This window comes from Colobus angolensis, unplaced genomic scaffold (genome assembly GCF_000951035.1).
Source record: "Colobus angolensis palliatus isolate OR3802 unplaced genomic scaffold, Cang.pa_1.0 Scaffold15, whole genome shotgun sequence".
Classification (NCBI taxonomy): domain Eukaryota; kingdom Metazoa; phylum Chordata; class Mammalia; order Primates; family Cercopithecidae; genus Colobus; species Colobus angolensis.
The window spans coordinates 17,323,371-17,344,664 of NW_012114599.1; the positions used below are offsets into that span (position 1 = coordinate 17,323,371).

General features: G+C 39.1%; 1 protein-coding gene across 1 annotated transcript in view; it reads right to left on the minus strand.

The window, feature by feature from the left end:
• BIRC6 (baculoviral IAP repeat containing 6) overlaps window positions 1-21,294 on the minus strand; it is a 266,933-nt gene that overhangs the window by 226,374 nt on the left and 19,265 nt on the right. The window contains exons 2-4 of the mRNA XM_011936037.1: window positions 12,369-12,550; window positions 9,857-9,994; window positions 817-1,010 (exon numbers count right to left, since the gene is read on the minus strand). Of these exons, the coding sequence (XP_011791427.1) occupies window positions 817-1,010; window positions 9,857-9,994; window positions 12,369-12,550 (514 nt within the window). The remainder of the gene's footprint in view (window positions 1-816; window positions 1,011-9,856; window positions 9,995-12,368; window positions 12,551-21,294) is intronic.

Sequence of the window (21,294 nt, forward strand, 5' to 3'; positions counted from 1 at the left end):
CAGTGAACCGAGATCGTGCCATTACACTCCAGCCTGGGCAACAAGAGTGAAACTCCGTCTCAAAAATAAATAAATAAATACTAAATGAGAAGGCAAACAAAAATCTAATCAAAATTGCTGGGTGTTATATTTCAGTATTGCATTTCTAAACCTCGGTACTTTTAGTAAGAATCTCAATGCCATTTCAAATAGCAAATCATTTAAGTTTTTAAATTAATGTGTTACTGGCTTTTTAATTAAACAAAATAGGCATTCAAAAAAACTCTAACAAAGAAAATGATGGTTTAGGTATGATTTTTGTAATACTGTTTAAATCTAGTGCAAGCAGCATAAAAAAAGGTTAACTCAAAATTATTCCTATTATTTTTTAAACTCTTTTTTTTTTTTCATTGTAAAATGATAGCACTTTCCTTATACTCACCTTTGGGCACGATAAGTTAGGCAAAATTTATCTCAAAGGTCACGAAATGTCATCAATGGAAAAACAGTTATTACTCACTGAATAATAATTTTAATTTAACTAAAATATTAACTAAGCAAGTACTAAACTGGAATTTTCAAAACGTGGCTTTATAACCCCTTCAAATACCTTTAGTGTACTAAAAAAGTGTTTAAAAATAGCAATTCAAGCAGTAGTTTACTTTAAATCTGGTTTTCAAATTCTAATTCATATTGAATTTTTTTTTATTTCAAAATTAGGCTAGAAATTCTGAAATTTTTAAAAATCATAACCATATTTTCTAGTTATTCTTGTTTAATGCAAAACCTAATCAATTCTATCTCGCTGCCACCTTTCTTTGTAAGCAAGGTTCATACCTGTCTACAGAACGGCCTGGCCCCACTCCGAGTTCTGGACGTGCACTAGGTAAGAGGTAAGACAATCTGTCCATCACTGAGGACGCCACAGGTAAGGCAGCAACATTTTGATTTATTTTCTTGAGTTCATTTACAATGGCACTGGCAATGGACTTCAACACATGATGAGGAAGATGAAATGTAACTGTGGCCCACTGAAAGAAAATGGGAGTATAAGCAAAGGAAAATGTACTCAACAGTTTTAACCAAAACCATAACTTAACCATTATCAAATAAAGAACTACTCACCAGTTTCAAGTCAGTTTTCTTCATTAGTTTATCATTTAAAGCAGAAACTTGCAGTTATAAAAAAATAATAAAATATCTTACAAGAGCCGAGATATGGAACCAATCTAAGTATCCATCAATGGGCAATTGGGTAAAGAAAATGTGCAGTAAAGGCCAGGTGCAGTGGCTCACGCCTGTAATCCCAACACTCTGGGAAGCTTAGGAGGAGCTAGTTTTAGTGATCTGGTGATGCAGTTACTAATCATGTATTGTATATTTCTTTTTTCTTTTTTTTTTAGACGGAGTCTCACTCTATCTCCAGGATGGAATAGTGAGGGGCAATCTCGGTTCACTGCAACCTGTGGCTCCTGGGTTCAAGTGATTCTCCTGCCTCAGCCTCCATGAGTAGCTGGGATTACAGGAGTGTGCCACCACGCCCGGCTAATTTTTTTGTATTTTTAGTAGAGACGGAGTTTCACCAGGTTGGTCAGGCTGGTCTCAAACTCCTGACCTGATGATCTGCCCGCCTCGGCCTCCCAAAGTGCTAGGATTACAGGCATGAGCCACCGCCCCCTGGCCCATGTATTGTAAATTTCAAAATTGCTAAAAGAATAGTATACATTCTCACTACAAAGAAATGGTAAGTAGGTGAGTTGATAGATACGTTCATTAGCTTAATCTTTCTATAATATATACTATATTATATTACTATAATATATTACAACATCACATTATACTCCATAAATAAATACAATTATTTGTCAATGAAAATTTTTTAATTTTTTAAATGAAACCTCAACTAACTACCCTGGAAAAGACAGTTCAGAACCAGACAGTAACGCACGTTCTTATACATATATATATCACCAAAAATTAAGGACGACTAAAATCATCTGTCATTTTTCCTATTCATCCAGCACAATGTTAAGCACAGAGTAGGCACTCAAATACCTCCATCCGTAAGAATATACTTAGACAATTACCATTACTGGAGTATATGAGGATTTAGTTCAGCATAGCAAATGCATGTTTTTCTTGCTATTGTCACCATAATCCAGCAATAGCAACTAAAAACATGGCCTTATAGTCACACATCTGGATTCTGAGCCCAGCTTCACCATCAACAATATTCGATAAATGTTAGCCATGATTATTTAATATCACAAAAATTACTGAAGTTAGACCACAAAACTGCTAAGTACTATTCTCCCAGAGAAATAAGTCTATAATGTAATTTCATCTTTATATCCTGTCCCCAGTTCACCCATGAATGATTGCTACTCTTGTTTAGTACACTCAAGGCAGACTAGTATATTATTACTTATCTATACAATACTGGGAAAACTTGTGGCCAAAAACATGACTTGAATTGCAAAAAAAAAGAAAAAAAAAACAAAGAGAGAGAGAGAATAAAAACTTCTAGACCTAATTAATCTGTTCACAGATCACAGCTTTTTATTTAAAGGGAGGATGACACCCCTTGAGAAAGGATCCTATGATACCCCAACTATATACAGTACTGTAAATCATACTCCAAACCTTCCCTCAAAAAGACCTATGGGCATTCACTACAGTGACTATGCATGGGGGAAAAGATCTTTCAGGCATTACAAAAAAGTGGCACTGAACTGACCTAAAACATCACTGTGGTCCACGAAAGAGGGCACGTAGGACGGTCAAGCGATTAATAAAGTTTTGGCCCAAAGCTGTCTCAGAGAGTTCTATGGGTCTGTAAATCCTTATTGTCTAATAGTTACTTCCCCAGTCCCTGAATGCATACTATAAAACAGGCAACTGAAAACAATCCCCAAATTAGCTCTCTGCTCTTCTCTGTGGACCAGTAATACAGAAAACACCAAGTATAAGCCCGTACAACTTTCCTTCTCTACAAAGATAATAAACTAAAGCAATGCTACATTCCTGAAGAAATTTTTTAGATTAATGCCACTGTGAAAGATTTGAGGCTGGGCATAGTGCCTTCATACCTATAGTCCTAGCACTTTGTGAAACTGCAGATGGAGGTTCGTTTGAGCCTAAAAGCCTGAGACCATCCTGGTCAACACAGCAAGATCTCATCTCTGCTAAAAAACAAATAGCCAGGCGTAATGGCATGCACCTGTCATCCCAGCTACTCAGGAGGCTGAGGTGGGAAAATCACTTGAGCCCAGGAGGGCAAGGCTACAGTAAGCCAAAATCACACCATTGTACTCCAGCCTGAGTGAGAGAGAAAGACCCTGTCTTGGGAAGAAAGAAAAAGAGAGAGAGAGAGAGAGAGAGAGAGAGACTTAAAAGATACAAAGGTAACCAAATGACCTTGTCCCCTTTACTGGCCTGTTGTAAATGGATCTTGAAGAATGACTGTGGCTGGTAAACTATCAGGTGGTGCCTTCAATTGCAGCTGATTTTCCAGATGAGGTATCTTTATTAAAGCAAATCAACAAATCCCCTGATATCTGGTAGGCAGTTACAGTTCTTTCCAATGTTTCTATCTTTAGTTTTAAGGACTATCCAAAAAGTCCACTTTCACCTGGCAGGAACAATAATAAATCTTCCCAATCTTTCCCTAAGACCACATCTCACATTCTAGAAATCCTGATCATCATAACATCCTGCAGATCAACATACTGGTCCACTACATCATGACAGCACACTGATTGGTCCAGATGAAGAGGAAACAGCAAGGAAATTAAATGCCTTAGTAAGGTGCAAACTAGAGAACAAGAGTCCCCAGAAAAACTCAAGATTCTGTAGCCGTGGTTAAGTTTCAGAGGTCCAGAGGTCTGGTTAGGTCAGTTCCCTCCAAACTGAAAGACAAGTTGCTCCAACTTGTAACACCAACCACAGAAACAAAAGCCACAATACTCAGTGAGCCTACTTGGATTTAGGAGCCAATATCCAGCACACTTCAATGTGTGCTCTAATCCAAGTATCAAGAAATATATAAGGGTGCCAATTTTGAGTAAGGTGCAGAACAAGAAACTCTGCAACAAGACCAGACTGTACTGCAAGATACTCGGCTACTTTTACCTTAAGAGCACTTTCAATGACACTGACACTAGAAGTCCATGGCAAATAATGATGCTGTAAGGAGCCTGTGGCAACCTAACTGGGACAATCACACAGCAGAATACTAGGATCTTGGAGCAAAGCCATACTCTCTCATGCAAATGACCATTCTCCTTTTGAAAAACAACTTCTAGTTTCTTACTAGTCCCAGACAGAGATCAATATCTATCTATGAAACTAATGTCTACGAATTCAGAGCTGTCCAGATGTTATCTGACACATCAACCATAATATTGAGCACAAGCAACAAGTATCCTTCATCAAGTGTTTTATAGGAGATCCGTCTTGACAAAGTCCAAAAGGAAAAATTGAATAAACAACTGGCTCAGAATTCAATACCTACTCCCACTATAATGTCTCCTCCTTGTTCTACGTCAATGGCTTCATGGGGAACTCCTTATGATGAAATAATATGAGGGGAAAACACTCTTGGTCCTGATTTACAGATGGTTCTGCATGATATGCTGGTACTACCCCGAAGTGGATGGCTACAGAATTACAGCCCCAATCACAAGGACAGTGGTGAAGGTAAATCTTCTCAATAGCTAGAACTTCAGTCACTATATGTGAGTATTCTTGTATGGATTTAGTTGGCCAGAAGTAAAGATCCTCACTAATTAATGGAGAGTTGCTAATTTGTTAGCTAGATGGTCAGGCACTTGGAAGAAACAGGACTAGAAGACTAGCAGCAAGGAGGTCAAAAACAAAGGTCTATGAATAGAACTCCCAGAGGGCAAAAATATTTATGAAATATATCAATGCACACCAAAAGGCATCCATTTCAGAGGAAATGGGAGAAATTATACACATTATATACATGACAGTAAGCCTCTCTCCAAGGGCACTCCAGTGCTTGCTCAACGGACCTGTGTGCAAACTACCATGGCAAAAGATATGGAGGCTATGCACGGGCCCAAAAATGTAAACTTCCCTGTACAAATACTAACCAGGCTACAGCTGTTGCTGATTGCCTAATCTGTCAAACAGCAGTTAACAAAGTTGGGTGGCCAATATCACGCCATTTCTCAGGGGGAATAGCCAGCTATCTGATGGTAGGTTGATTATATGGGATTCCTAGTCATGGACTAGGCAGCAATTTGTCTTCAACATAACAAATATATATTCTAGGTATGCATTTACCTGTTCTGTCCATAGGCTTCTGCTGTAATATTATATAGTCCATTGCCTGTGGACTGACAGAATGTCATGGTATTGTAGAAAACTTTGCTTCTGATCAAGAAAAGTATTTCAAAGCAAAAAAAAAAAAAAAAAAATTTTCCCACTGGTCTTACTGTGCATTATCCTGATGAAGCTGGCCTGGCAGAAAAGCTCAGTGGTCTACTAAAGACTCATTTTCAACACTAACTGCAAGAGACATGCTGAAAGGTTATAGGGTTCTACCTTACAAGATAAAGCATATGCTCTGAATCAACCAAAAATGTATGACAGTTTCTCTAAGCATGCCCACTATTATATTTAACAAACCCATTCACAGATTTTTTTTTTTTTAAGCTTTTAGCTCTACAGGTCTTACTGCCAAGGGAGGAATGTTCCTGAAAGGGTACAACAACACTTCCATTGAAGTTGGTGTTGAGATTGCTACCCAGCAACTTTGAGGTCTTCTTGCCACTGAATAAATAGGCAAAGAAGTACGTTATTCTACTAGTTTGTATGACTGGAACTGACAAGGGGAAAACTGGATTGATGCTAAATAACAGAGGCAAGGGGAACTTATGCAGAACCCAGGAGATTCTCTAGGATGCCCCTTAATACTTCCAAGTTCAATAGTAAAGGTGAAGTAACAATTACAACTTAAAATACAGCACCAGCCAGGCTTGGTGGCTCACACCTGTAATCCCAGCACTCTGGGAGGCCGAGGCAGTGGATCACCTGAGGTCAGGAGTTCGAGACCAGCCTGGCCAACATGGTGAAACCCCGTTTCTACTAAAAATACAAAAAATTAGCCAGGTGTGGTGGTGGGCGCCTATAACCCAGCTACTCGGGAGGCTGAGGCAGGAGAATGGCTTGAAACCAGGAGGCGGAGGTTGCAGTGAGCTGAGATCATGCCACTGCATTCCAGCCTGGGTGACAAAGTGAGACTCCATCTCAAAAAATAAAATAAAATAAAAACACAGCACCACGGAGGATTCAGATTCTTCAAGAGTAAAGATGGGTTGCTCCACTACGTAAAGAATCCTGACCAGCTGAGGTGCTGAATGATGATAGAACTGATAAGAAACAGGTAATAGAAAAAAAAAGAAATTATATATCTTCTTGACAATTATACATCCTCTTGACCAATATATCCTCTTGACCATTATAAACTGAGGACTAGGCTGGGCACAGTGGCTCACACCTATAATCCCACCACTTTGGGAGGCCAAGGTGGGCAGATCACAAGGTCAGGAGTTCAAGACCAGCCTGACCAATATGGTGAAACCCCATCTCTACTAAAAATACAAACATTAGTCAGGTGTGGTGGCATGCGCCTATAATCCCAGCTACTCAGGAGGCTGAGGCAGGAGAACCACCTGAACCCAGCAGGCAGAGGTTCCAGTGAGCCGTGATCACACCACTGCACTCCAGCCTGGGTGACAGAGAGAGACTGTCTAAAAAACAAACAAACAAAAAAATTAAATTTAAAAATTAAATAAACTGAGGACTAGGCCATGCGTGGTGGCTCATACCTGTAATCCCAGTATTTTGGGAGGCAAAGTTGGGTTGACCACGAGGTCAGGAGTTCAAGACCAGCCTGACCAACACGGTGAAACCCCACGTCTATTAAAAATGCAAAAATTAGCCAGGCATGGTGGCACGCATCTGTAATCCCAGTTACTCAGGAGGCTGGGGCAGAAGAATTGCTTGAACCCAGGAGGCAGAAGTTGCAGTGAGCCAAGACTGTGCCACTGCACTCCAGCCTGGGCAACAGAGCAAGACCCTGTCTCCAAAAACAAAAATAAATTTTTTAAAAAGCATAATAGTTTTGTTACATGAAAGTTCAAATATATAAAGTATGAATGGAGATGCTAATTAGCCAACAGGGTAGACTGTGCCAGTTAATTAAACTGTTGTCTCCGAGTTCCAAATCTACCCTTTAATTCTCTGCTCTATCAGGTTAGGGCTAGGACTCTGCATACTGTATTTCCTCTTTTCAACCAGTTTCCTGGCTTTTAGGTTCTCCCAGCAGCAGCACAGGAAGGAAACTGGAAAGAAAGATGAAAGAAGAAAGACTCGCTCCTTCTTATTTACTGGCCACTGCCGTCAGCACTGTTTCAGCAAAGGACCTGACGCGGTAGTTGATTCTTCCAGCATTTCGTTTTGGTTTGGTTGTTTTAGCATGCTGAGATCCAGTTTCATAGAGCTCCCTCAGAGGTACTACCAACAGTCAAGTAGCATTTCTCTTCAGAGATCTGAGTCCCAGTTTTGCAAGGTCCTCATCCACGCTCCTGAGCTACCAACTGGGTAGCAGTTCCTAGTACCAGATCCACAGGGCCTATTCTCTAAGTTTCTAGGTTCTGATAACCCCTAATCTTTGTTCCTCCAGACCTAGGTGAAAACTGCTTCCTATAGTTATCTCTGTTATCTCAGGATTTCCTTTTCACTTTTTCAGTTTTCAAACACCAGTTAATTTCTTATAATACATTATCTCTGTTGAAATTTATAGTACAGTTTCTGTTTTCCGAGATAAAATGTCCCATCAATAAAGTAAGGTATAATAAAATCATGATAAATCTACAAAAAAAAAAAAACTCAATGCAAATATTAAGAAGAACACAGATGATCTCTGAGGGTATGAGAAGATATCCAAGATAAATTCTTGAGTGAAAAAAAGCAAGGTGGCCAGGCTCGGTAGCTCATGCCTGTAATCCCAGAACTTTGGGAGGCCGAGGCAGGGGAATCACGACGTTAGGAGCTCGAGACAAGCCTGGCCAACATAGTGAAACCCCACTTCTACTAAAAATACAAAAATCAGCCGGGCATGGCAGCATGTGCCTGTAATCCCAGCTACTCGGGAGGCTGAGGAAGAATAGCGTGCACCCACGAGGCGAAGGTTGCAGTGAACTGAGATCACACCACAGCACTCCAGCCTAGGTTACAGAGCGAGACCCTGTCTCAAAACCAAAAAAAAAAAAAAAAAAAGAGCCAGGTGCAGTGGCTCACACCTGTAATCCCAGCACTCTGGAGGCCCAGGCGGGCAGATCACCTGAGGTCAGGAGTTCGCAACCTGCCTGACCAACATGGTGAAACCCTGTCTCTGCTGAAAAATACAAAATTAGCCTGGCATGGTAGCACACACCTGTAATCCCAGTTACTCAGGAGGCTGAAGCAGGAGAATCACTTGAACCCGGGAGGCAGAGGTTGCAGTGAATCGAGATCGCGCCATTGCACTGCAGCCTGGGAAACAAGAGTGAAACCCTGTCTCAAAGAAAAAATAGGCCAGGCGCGGTGGCTCAAGCCTGTAATCCCAGCACTTTGGGAGGCTGAGACGGGTGGATCTCGAGGTCAGGAAATCGAGACCATCTTGGCTAACACGGTGAAACCCCGTTTCTACTAAAAAAATACAAAAAAAAAAAAAAAAAACTAGCCGGGCGAGGGGGCGGGCATCTGTAGTCCCAGCTACTCGGGAGGCTGAAGCAGGAGAATGGCATGAACCCGGGAGGCGGAGCTTGCAGTGAGCTGAGATCCGGCCACTGCACTCCAGCCTGGACGACAGAGCGAGACTCCGTCTCAAAAAAAAAAAAAAAAAAAAAAAAAAAAAAAAAGGAAAAAAAAAAAGGTATATCACAACACAATATTAGTATATTTTAGTATGGTTACAACTGTACTTGAGAAGAATCTTTGTAAATGCCCAAATTACTTATAGGAAAATGGCTTTTACCTTCTACCTTACACCCTTCAATATGGAAGTTTTATATGTAGTATAACTTAGAAAAGGTCTTAAAAGAAAAATACGGAGGAAATTAATAAAAATGTATCCAAGGATTTAATTGAAAGCACCCTCTCTCATATACATCCCAGTATGCCAAAACATTTCAGAGAAAGCACAAAATGGCTCAATTTCCAAAGACACAGTCCATTCTTATCCAAGCATCCAAGCTCACAACCTAACAAGGAAGCTTCTTTCATCAGCCTCTTGACCAATCCAGGTCTATCAGGCACTAAGGAAGATTTAAGGAAGCATTAGGAAACACAATAAGCAAAATAGTCCCCACAAACTGAAGTTAAGCTTCGATTAAAAAGTTTCAACTTTTTTTTTTTTTTTGGCAAAAGAGTCTTTACTCTATCCCCACGGCTGGAGTGCAGTGGCGCAATCTCTGCAATCTCAGCTCACTGTAACCTCGGCCTCCCGGGTTCAAGCGATTCTCATACCTCAGCCTCCAAGTAGCTACAATTACAGGCGCCTGCCACCACGCTTGGCTAATTTTAGTATTTTTAGTAGAGACGGGGTTTCGCCGTGCGGGCCAGGCTGATCTCAAAACTCCTGATCTCAGGTGATGTGCCCACCTCGGCCTCCCAAAGTGCTGGGATTACAGGCGTGAGCCACCATGCCCAGACAGTTTCAACTTTAAGATGACTTATAAGCACATTTTGCTTTTTAAAAGAAAAACCTAGAATTAGAACATTTCCAAAAGGAGAGGAAACAGCAAAAGAATAGAGGTGTCCATTGTAATATAACCCCAAAAGAGGCAGTCTATTAACTTCTTACCTTGGCAACTTTGTGGTTTGCTGCAGTCTCATGAGATGTATTTTTTAAACCATCTTTGAGCTGTGTGATGAACAAATCATAACCCTCCGTACTAGAAATATCTACCTTTTCTAAACATGCTGATAAGAGCTGCTGTGCCTAAAAAATAAAAAATAAAAATAAAAAAAACAGAAAATTCAACACAAGAACAAAAAATTAAATTTAGATCCTCAGATAATTTAATATGCAATGATTATGATAGGTACTATACTAAACTTACCTTTTAACAAATCTAATTAAACAATAATTTAAAAGGCTGTTATAAAATTAAATGAGATAAAGCAATGTATTCAGTGCAGCAGTACTACATGGTAAAGTTTAAATACAAAGTAGTTATTATAAACTAAATCAAGATAGAAAAATGGACAAGCTGAAACCATAAGCAAAAATAATACAGGAAAAAATCTGAAGAGACAAACTTAAAGTCCTCCAATGAGCTTTAAATACTCAAGTTATACAAAGTCATAATAGAGCACACTAAGTCAGCAAGTAATATGAAAAAGCCCTTTGCGTTGTTATCCACATATCCAATATGAACTTCTGTAATAAAGATATATGTTACTATAAGGTAAAGAGTATATCTACACTGAGCAAATCAAACCTAAGACCCCATACTTTAGGGAAGACAGTGACAAACTAATATGATGCAGTAAAGGAAGCCTGGAATGCTGGAAGATCTACAAACAATATTATCCGAACAACAGTTACAGCTGTGAGGAAAGTAAAAAGAAAAAAAAAAAAAAACAGTAGATGTAACAGCAGACAAGGTGGAGGAAGGGACAGAAGTTAAACACTTAGCATTTCACTGTAGTAGGAAAAACACTGACTTGAGAGTTAATAAGTGTTCAAGTATTTTATTGTAATTCTTTAATTCTTTGTTAAACCTGAACATAGTTTGATAGTGTTTTTCGCTGCTGATTGTATATCCTGATATCAGCTGGTTTACCTTCCTTAAATTAGGAGGAAAAAATGTTCAATTTTTTCAAATGGTTTTTCAAAGTTTCTACTTGTTAAAATCAAGTAGAACTAATTAATTATCTATCCAAAGATTTTAGACATGCCTCCAGACCCAAAAACTATGATGAGAAAAAGAAAAAGATAGCTTCTCTGTTTGTGGAACTCAAACGTCCAGCAACATGCTTTCAATATTAACATATAATAGACTACGTTATATGACACTAAATGTAAAATCTAAGTGGATATACTTTATTGGACATACTTTTCTTATAACTTTCATAATAACTTAGCATGAACACAGAAATAATATCTCACTTTATTAGAGAACAAAACATAACCTTTTACGTTCTATTTAAGGTAATGCAAAATCCGGTAATTGTGAAAAATGTACTTTCAAACTGCAGGATATGAACCCACACAAAAAGAATTTAAGTTGGGCTAGACTTAAAAATTAAGAAAATTTAACACTACAGAAAAGTATGTAGGGCTAAAACTTAAAACTCAAGTTATTGAAAGACATGATGCATAGCAAAAATTACTGGTTGTGTGGCTGGGCGCGGTGGCTCACGCCTGTAATCCCAGCACTTTGGGAGGCCAAGGCAGGCAGATCAATTGCAGTGAGGAATTCAAGACCAGTCTGGCCAATAAGGTGAAACCCGTCTCTACTAAAAATGGGTGTGGTGGCGCATGCCTGTAATCCCAGCTACTGAGGCAAGAGAATTACTTGAACCCGGGATATGCAGGTTGCAGTGAGCCAAGGTCGAGCCACTGTACTCTAGCCTGGGTGACAGAGCAAGACTCTGTCTCAAAGAAAAAAAAAAAAATACTGGTGTTTACCAGTGTGTACTCCTCTCTCATTTTAAAATATTTAAAACAAAAAGGAAAGAACCACCTTTTTCCCAGTCTCCCTCTCAGCTTGGTGTGGCCATGTGACTGACTAAATTCTGTCTAATGCAGTAAACATGAGGTTATATGAGAGTATTTGAGTTGTGAAAGGCAGAAAGAGAACAAGAACAAATGAGTAGGAGAGGGGGCAGGGGGTTAAGGGACTGGGAAAAGGAAGGAGGGAAGAGTGAGATGCCACAGTGCTCTCCTCTAGCCTCCTGCCCTCTCTTTCCCTGTGACTGGGAAATAATGAGACCTAGAGCAGCTGTCTTAAAACTCCCAAGCTAACCCAAATGCTGAGGTTGGCAATGCTGGCCATACATTTAGCCCCAGACTGTTAATGGAAACAAGCTATCCTGTTTAAGCCATTGTTTTATTGTGTCTCTGGTACAGCTGTTTAACCTGTGCTTATGCACCATTCACACCTAAAAACACCATTTCAACAAGAATTAATTATACAGAGAAAAGGTGAGTATTAATATTTAAATGAAGTTGTGGTCAATAATTAAATTCTGTTTTTATAGCAATACATACAATAACATCCTTAAAGTTTGACTTAATTTCATTTAACATCTAATACGTCTAATATTACCTTAAGTAGAGGACCTCATTGATATTTATTTCAACTTACCTCTGTAACGGGTAATTCAAGCTGAACCACATCATCCTGCTTTGAAACTGGAGTTTGCAGAGCAGTGTCTAACAACAAGATTCCATTAAGGTCCTTCCTACATCCTACTGCATAATCATCCACAAATACAACTTTATCCACAGCAGAAATATACTGACATTTCACCTGTCCACCTGGTTTAGCTGTTAAAAGAAGAAAAATTCAACACTTAAGAGTTTCAGGACAATGGTCTATTAAAAATAAATGTTTACATAGCGACTAAACACAATATATTATCCTGAATTGGATCTTAAACTGGAAAAAACTTCTCTGAAGAACATCATTGGGCCAACTGGATTCAATTCAAGTATGTACCATAAATTAAATAAAAGTATCAATGTGAAACTATCAAAATCTGACAACCAAATTGCTATTATAAAAGAACATCATTGTTCTGAGAAATAAACAGAGAAACAGTATAGGGAAAATGAGCAAGATATACGCAACCAACTCTCAAGGAGAATAAAAATATGTATGTGTATATATATACATATAAGGGAATAATCAGCAAATGTAGTAAAATGTTTAAAACTAGTAGAGCTGGGTAAAGGGTATATAGGGAAGTTCTTTGTAACATACTATTCTCGCAATCTTTCTGTAGGTGCAAAATTAAAGTGTTCAAAACAAAACTTTTAAAAATGAATTATTGGATGTCATTTTTTACAAAACTCAATAAGCATAAAGACAGCATGGACAGTTATTAGATACAGTAGTGCCCCTCCTTATCTGCAGTTTCACTTCGTGCAGTTTCAGTTACCCAGTCAATAGAAGTCCAAAAACAGGTAAGTACAGTACAATAAGATACTCTCAATCAAAGTCCAAAAGTAGGTATAGTACAATAAGATATTCTGAGAGAGACCACATTCACATAACTTCTATTATAATTGTTCTATTTTATTATTAGTTGTTAATCTCTCACTATGCCTACATTTTAAATTAAACTTTATTACGGGTATGCACAAGAAAACCCAGCTAACCCTCGAACCATACAAGTTTGAACACTATGAGACCACTCATAATATAAATTTTTTTCAATATAATGATTTGTGACAATTTAAAAAACATGCAGACAAAACACGTAGCCTAGAAATATCTAAAAAATTAAGAAAACAGTATGTCAGTGATGCATAAAATATATGTAGATATTAGTCTATTTTATCATTCACTGACATAAAATATACATAAATCTACTATAAAGTTAAAATTATCAAAACTTACACGAATAGTATATGGCACCAGTCAAGAAAAACGTAAACAAATGTAAAAAATACAGTATTAAATCATAACTACATAAAATTAACTGTAGCATACATTATAAAACTGTGATAATTTTGTTCCTATTGCAGTGAGTTCAAGTATTACGAGTATCCACCATGTGACCCTAATCATATCCAGGTGAGCAGTTCATCTCTCAATTGTTAATTGGTAATTGCAGTAAAAAGTGATCTGTCCTTATTCTCATGTATTTTCATTGGGTTTAGTGTAATACCATAAACCCTGAATAACACTATGAGACCCATACGAGGTGCCACTAGTGATGCTGGAAGTGTTCCCAAAAGGCAGAGACAAGTCGTATGATTACAAGAAAAAGCTGAATTGCAAAAAAAGAAAGAGAGAAAATACATTTACGGCACTATATGGCACTTATCAATACTGTAAATATATGTCATCTGTTTACAAAATGAATCCTGTGTCTGAAATGGCACGTAACCACAGCGGGAGACCTCAGTCTATGGTACATATCAAGCAATTCAGCTTTTTCGGCCCGGCACGGTGGCTCATGCCTGTAATCCCAGCACTTTGGGAGGCCGAGGTGGGCGGATCACGAGGTCAGGAATTTTTTTGTTTGTTTTGTTTTGTTTTTTTTAAGAGACAGGGTCTCGCTACATTGCCCAGGGCGACTCAAATGCCTGGGGCTCAAGCAATCCTCCTGAGTGGCCAGGACTACAGGAGCACACCACTGTGCCTGGCATGTCAACATACTTAATGGTAAAAGACTGAATACTTTCCCATACAGATCAGGAAGAAAACAAGGATGTATGCTCTTACCATTCCTATTCAATACTATACTAAAAGATCTAGTCACTGCAATAAAAAATGAGGATATAAAAGGCACACAAATCAAAAAGAAATAAAACTGTCCCTTTTTACAGAAATATGATTACCCACGTAGATAAAAATCAATCATACTTTTCTATACCAGCACAGATTAACCTAAAATCGAAATTTACTTTTTAAAATACCAGTTTACAATAGCTCTAAAACATACTTATACATATACACCTTCTGTGTATATGTATGCTAAAAAGTATAAAAGGCTGACTACACAAATCAAAAGCCTAAATAATACCATGTTCATGGACTGAACAAGTCAATCTGGTAAAAACGTCAACACTTCCCAAATGGATCTACAGATTTAACGGAATTTCAATCAAAATCCCAGGTGGAGTCAGCATGACAGCTCACACCCATAATACAACACTTCGGGAGGCCTATGCAGAAGGATCGCTTGAACCAGGAGTTTCAGACCAGCCTAAGTGAGACCTCATCTCTATCTTAAAATTTAAAAAATTTAGCCAGGCATAGTGGCACACACCTGTAGTTTCAGATACTCAGACACTGAGGTGGGAGATCACTTGAGCCCAGGAGTTCAAGGCTACAGTGAGCTATGATTGCACCATATAAATAAACTGACTGAAATGTATTTGAAAAGGCAGTACCACAAGAAAGTGTGGTACTTGCAAAGGACAGACATATAGCTCAATGGAACAAAGTAGAGCCAAGAGATATGACTATATAAACATGGCCACTGGATTTTTCTAATTATGTAATTTTTTAAATTGTGGTAAAATACACATAAAATTTACCATTTTATCATTTAAGTGTACGGTTGAGTGGTATTAAGTATATTCATGCTGTTGTTTATCCATCATCACCATCCATCTCAGAAGACCTTTCATCCTGCAAAACTGAAACTCTGTACCCTTTAAACAGTAACTGACTTTTATCCCCTCTCCCCAAAGTCTGGCAACCACTTTGCTACTTTCTGTCTTCATGAATTGGACTACTCAAAGTATCTCACATGAATGGAAGGAATCATATAGTATTTTTCCTTTTGTGACTGGCTTATTTCCCTTAGCATAATGTCCTGAAGGTTCCTCTACATTAGAGCCTATGTCAGAATTTCCTTCCTTTTATCCATTCAACTATCAACGGACAGGGACTTAGGTTGCTTTGGCCTTTTGGCTATTTCGAATAGTGCTGCTATGAACACTGGCGTACAAATATCTCCGTGATTCCCTGCTTTCAATTATTTGAGGTACATACCCAGAAACAGAACAGCGATCATATGGTAATTCTATTTTTTCCTTAATTTTCTGAGGAAACTCCACCATTTCCCATAATGGCTGCACCATTTTATATTCCCACCAGCAGTGCACAAGAGTTCCAATTTCTCCACATCCTTACTAACACTTATTCTCTGTTGTTGTATTTTGTATATGGTGTTAAAGTTCAACTTCATACTTTTTGCATGTGAGTATTCAGTCTTTCCAGCATCATTTGTTGAAAAGACTGTCATTTCCCCCAATGAATGGTCTTGGCCTCCTTGTTGAAAATCATTTGACCATATATGCAATAGTTTATTTCTAGGCTCTCTATTCCACCAGTCTATATGTCTGTCTTTATGCTCGTACCTTACTATTTTGATTACTGTAGCTTCATACTAAATTTTGAAATCAGAAAGTGTTAATCTTCCAAGTCTGTTCTTTGTCAAGATTATGTTGAACTATTTAGAGTCCCTTGAGATTCTATATGAATTTTGGAACAGATTTTTTTTTTTTCCCCCAGAAATAGAAAAAAGTTATTGGGATTTTGATAGGAATTGCAATGAGTCTGCAAATTGTTTGGGGCAGTACAGATATCTTAACAATATGAAGATAGTATGAAGTTCTGGCAAGGATGCAGAACAACTGGAACTCTCATACATTTCTAAAGGAAATACAAATGGTACAGCCACGCTGGTTTGACAGTTTCTTAAAAAGTTAAATACACACTTACCAAACGGCCCTGTAATCCTACTTCTGTGTATTTACCTTGAAGACATAAAAGCTTATGTTTACACAAAAATCTGTACTCAGAAGTTTATAGTCACTCTATTTATAATCATCACACACTGAAAACACCCCAAATGTTTTTTTTCTTTGTCTTTGTCTTTTTTTTGAGACAAGGTCTCACTGTGTCACTCAGGCTGAAGTATGGTAGTGAAATCACTGCTCACCACTCAGGTAATCATCCCATCTTAGCCTCCCAAGTAGCTGGGACCACAGGTGCACACCACCATGTCTGGCTAATTTTTTGTATTTTTTGTAGATACAGGGTTTTGCCATGATGCCCAACCTGGTCTCAAGTGATGTGCCCACCTCGGCCTCCCTAAGTGCTGGGATTACAGAAATAACAAGCCACCACACGCAGCCCCAAACATACTTCGAAGAGTGACTGGCAGAACAAATAATTATACATCAATACAATGGAATACTATTCAGTAATAAAAAAGGAATGAACTACTAATACATGCAAAAACTTGAAAGAACCTCAAGGGCATCACGCTAAGTGCAAGTAGCTAGTATTAACAGGTTATATACTGAATGATTACATTTCAATAACAATGTAGAAAACACAAAAACTCCACAGTATGGAGAACAGATCAGTGGTCCCAAAAGATTAGTGGTACAGGGAAGATGCGACTACAAAGGGATACCACAGGGAATTTTTTCAGGTGTTGAAACTGGTCTGTATCCTGACTGTCATGGTGGTTTACATCAACCTATGCATGTGTGTGTAGCTGTATTACTAGTACACAAAAAAATAGGCAATTTTACTTTATAGTCTATAAAAAATAAAAATTTTTAAATGATACTGTAAAAGAATAAACACGCCCAGGAGCAATGGCTTCACACTTGCAATCCCAGCACTTTAGGAGGCCGAGACGGGCGAATCACTTGAGGTCAGGAGTTTGAGACCAGCCTGGCCAACCTGGTGAAACCCTGTCTCTACTAAAAATACAAAAATTAGCTGGGCGTGGTGGCGGACACCTGTAATCCCAGCTACTCGGGAGGCTGAGGCAGGAGAATCACTGGAACCCAGGAGGTGGAAGTTGCAGTGAGCCAATATCGTGCCACTGAACTCCAGCCTGGGCGAAAGAGTGAGACTCTGTCTCAAAAAAAAAAAAACAAAAAAACACAATAAACACATGGGGCAACAGCCTATTAACTATGCTATTAACTAAGGTGGGGGTAGTTCATAACACATCACTACGATCTAAATTCTATAAAAATATATTAAACAATAGAAGAGGCCAGGCACGGTTGCTCATGCCTGTAATCCCAGCACTTTGTGCGGCCTAGGCGGGCGGAGTGACTGAGCTCAGGAGTTTGAGACCAGCCTGGGCAACACGGTGAAACCCCTGTATTTTGTCTCTACCAAAATACAAAAAATTTGCCAGGCATGGCAGCATGAACCTGTAGTCCCAGCTGCTTGGGAGGCTGAGGCAGGAGAATCGCTTGAACCCAGAAGGCAGAGGTTGCAGTGAGCCGTGACTGCACCGCTGCACTCTAGCCTGGGCAACAGAGAGAGACTCTGTCCCCCAAAAAAAAACAACAAAATAGAAGAAAGTAAAAAGAAATACCAAAATGTGGGCCGGGCGCGGTGGCTCAAGCCTGTAATCCCAGCACTTTGGGAGGCCGAGACGGGTGGATCACGAGGTCAGGAGTTCGAGACCATCCTGGCTAACACGATGAAACCCCGTCTCTACTAAAAAATACAAAAAGCTAGCCGGGCGAGGTGGCTGGTGCCTGTAGTCCCAGCTACTCGGGAGGCTGAGGCGAGAGAATGGCGTGAACCTGGGAGGCGGAGCTTGCAGTGAGCTGAGATCTGGCCACTGCACTCCAGCCCAGGCGACAGAACGAGACTCCGTCTCAAAAAAAAAAAAAAAAAAGAAATACCAAAATGTTAACAATGCCCATCTCTAGGTAATGAAATTACACGTGCTTGTTTTTCCCTTAGTCTATCTAACATCCTATATGGTATATCACTTTTAAAATTGAAAATTCCTTTTTTTTTTTTTTTTGAGACAGGGTCTCACTCTGTCGCCCGGCTGGAGTACAATGGTGCAATCTCGGTTCACTGCAACTTCTGCCTCCCAGGCTCAAGCAATCCTTCCACCTCAGCCTCCCAAGTAGCTGGGACTACAGATGTGTGACACCATGCCCGGCTAATTTCTGTATTTTTTGTAGAGACAGGGTTTTGCCATGTTGCCCAGGATGGTAAAATTGAAAATTTCGAAGGAAAGAAATTTTTTCAATTACCAATTCTAATACTTTAAGAAATAGTGTACAACCCTAAAAAACTTGCAAAAATGTTACAAGAAATACATTATCTTTTCAAACTGACAATACACTGTAAAACTCCATTTCCACTAAGATCTCATCAGACTTCAATGCTTAAAATAGCCTATTAAAATGTACTATATGCAAAGATCATTCAAAGTCAATAAAGAAGATATAAGCCTGTATCAGAACATCTCCTGTAACCCAAAAATATATATACCTACTATGTACCCACAAGAATTTTTAAATTTTTTTAAAAAGAAGATACAAAATTAATGTAAGGTTCTCACAAAGCTTTTGATAGATAATTAACCAAAAATGAAATCATTTAATAATAAGAGAAAAAATGTTAGTAACACTATAGTATTAAATGCCAAAATTAGTATTCCTGTAAAGCAGAACTCGCTGCAAAACAAGTTTGGGAAAGGTCAGTGGCTGTACCATGAAGAAAAGGTAACAAATGATAAAACACAATGCAAGGACAGTGTTGTTTCAGGCAAGAGAACCAACATCTACTTAAGCACAGAAGAGGTTCACCAAAAAATACAAAATTACTGGAATTAAGAGTTCCAAGTTATGATTCTCTTCATTCACATCAACCAAAAGTGTCATCAGACCACTCTTATTTTGCTATAATCTTTAGTATCTGATATCATTTGTTTTGAAAACATAATCACCACAAAAAATTTATCATGGATAAGGCTCAATCTCTAAAGACCTACTACTCCCTGTAAGATACTTGCTGTGGGGTTTTTTCATATACATTGTTCGATTTATCATAGTTAAATCTCTCAACGTCTTGGGACACATAAGTTATATTATTCCTTTAGGATGCTGACCTGGAGCATGTGCATGCACGCACATACTCTCTCTACATCCATCTATCTATCTATCTATCTATCTATCTATATATATATATAATTTTTTTTTTTAAAGACAGAGGGTCTCACTATGTTGCCCAGGCTAATCTCGAACTCCTGGTCTCAAGCAATCTTCTCACCTCAGTCTCCCAAGTAGCTAGGACTACAGGTGTGCAATCTGGCTAAACTGGCTATAGTTAAGTAAAATTTGAAGACTAACTTCCCAACGGATGTTGCGCAAGAGAACCCTTAACCATCTGTAAATCAATAGCGCCCAGCGAGGTGGCTCATGCCTGTAATCCCAGCACTTTGGGAAGCTGCGGTGGGCGAATCACTTGAGGTCAGGAGTTCGAGACCAGCCTGGCCAATAAGGTGAAACCCTGTCTCTACTAAAAACACAAAAATTAGCCGAGCATGGTAGCAGGTGCCCATAGTCCCAGCTACTCGGGAGGCTGAAGCAGAAGAATTGCCTGAACCCGGGAGATGGAGACTGTAGCAAGCCAAGATCACACTATTGCACTCCAGCCTGAGTGACAGAGCCAGACTCCATCTCAAAAAAAAAAAAAAAAAAAAAATCAATTGCTACCGCTGCACAAAGGTGCCAATGTGAGAAGCAACTCAGCTACTAATCAGTATAATAATCCTACAGTTTGGAACATGTGCCCTTGTGAATTTCTATTTAGAGCTCATATTTGAAATTACTGTTTTCTGTTTTAATATAGATGCCAGATATCTCCTGAATGGTAGTCACAGACATCTTCATCACTCCTCACAGAGCCTACATTTTAAGTTAGCCCAACTCGAATTCCATTCAAATATGAAAATCTATCTAGCTGTTTTTGTCTATTATATAACAGACAAACAGAAATGTCCCCTGGATATCCGCACTGATGCTATCCTGCACCATGCAGATCTTTACTCAGACACCACCTCAAAGAGGCCTTCCCAAGACCACCTAAAAGCACAAATTTAATATATCACCATCCTTATATCAGCTCTAATTTACCTTATGGCATTACTTACCATAGTATGTCAAGAGGTAATTAATGCCATAATGACACGGTGGCTCACGCCTGTAATCCCAGCACTTTGCGGGGGCCAAGGAGGGCAGGTCACTTGAGGTCAGATGTTCCAGACCAGCCTGGCCAACATGGTGAAACCTTGTCTCTATTAAAAGTACTAAAATTAGCTAGGCATGGTGATACACACCTGTAATCCCAGATGCTAGGCAGGCTGATGAAGGAGAATCACTTGAACCCAGGAGGCAGAGGTTGAAGTGAGCCAAGATCACACCACTGCACTCCAGCCTGGGAGACAGAGTGAGACTCCATTTCAAAAGGGGGTGGGGGGAGAAGAAGCTCTCATTTATCCCAAACACACCAAATAAACTTCTCTAAAGTCTAGGGAGTTTGAACTCCTGTTTTTTCGTTTTTTTATTTTTATTTTTATTTTCATTTTTTGGTGTGGGGGACAGTCTCTCGCTATGTTACCCAGGCTGGAGTGCAATGGTGTGATCTCCACTCACTGCAACCTCTGCCGCCTGGGTTCCAGCGATTCTTCTGCCTCAGTCTCCTGAGTAGCTGGGATTACAGGGGCGCACCACCACACCTGGCTAATTTTTTGTATTTTTAGTAAAGATGG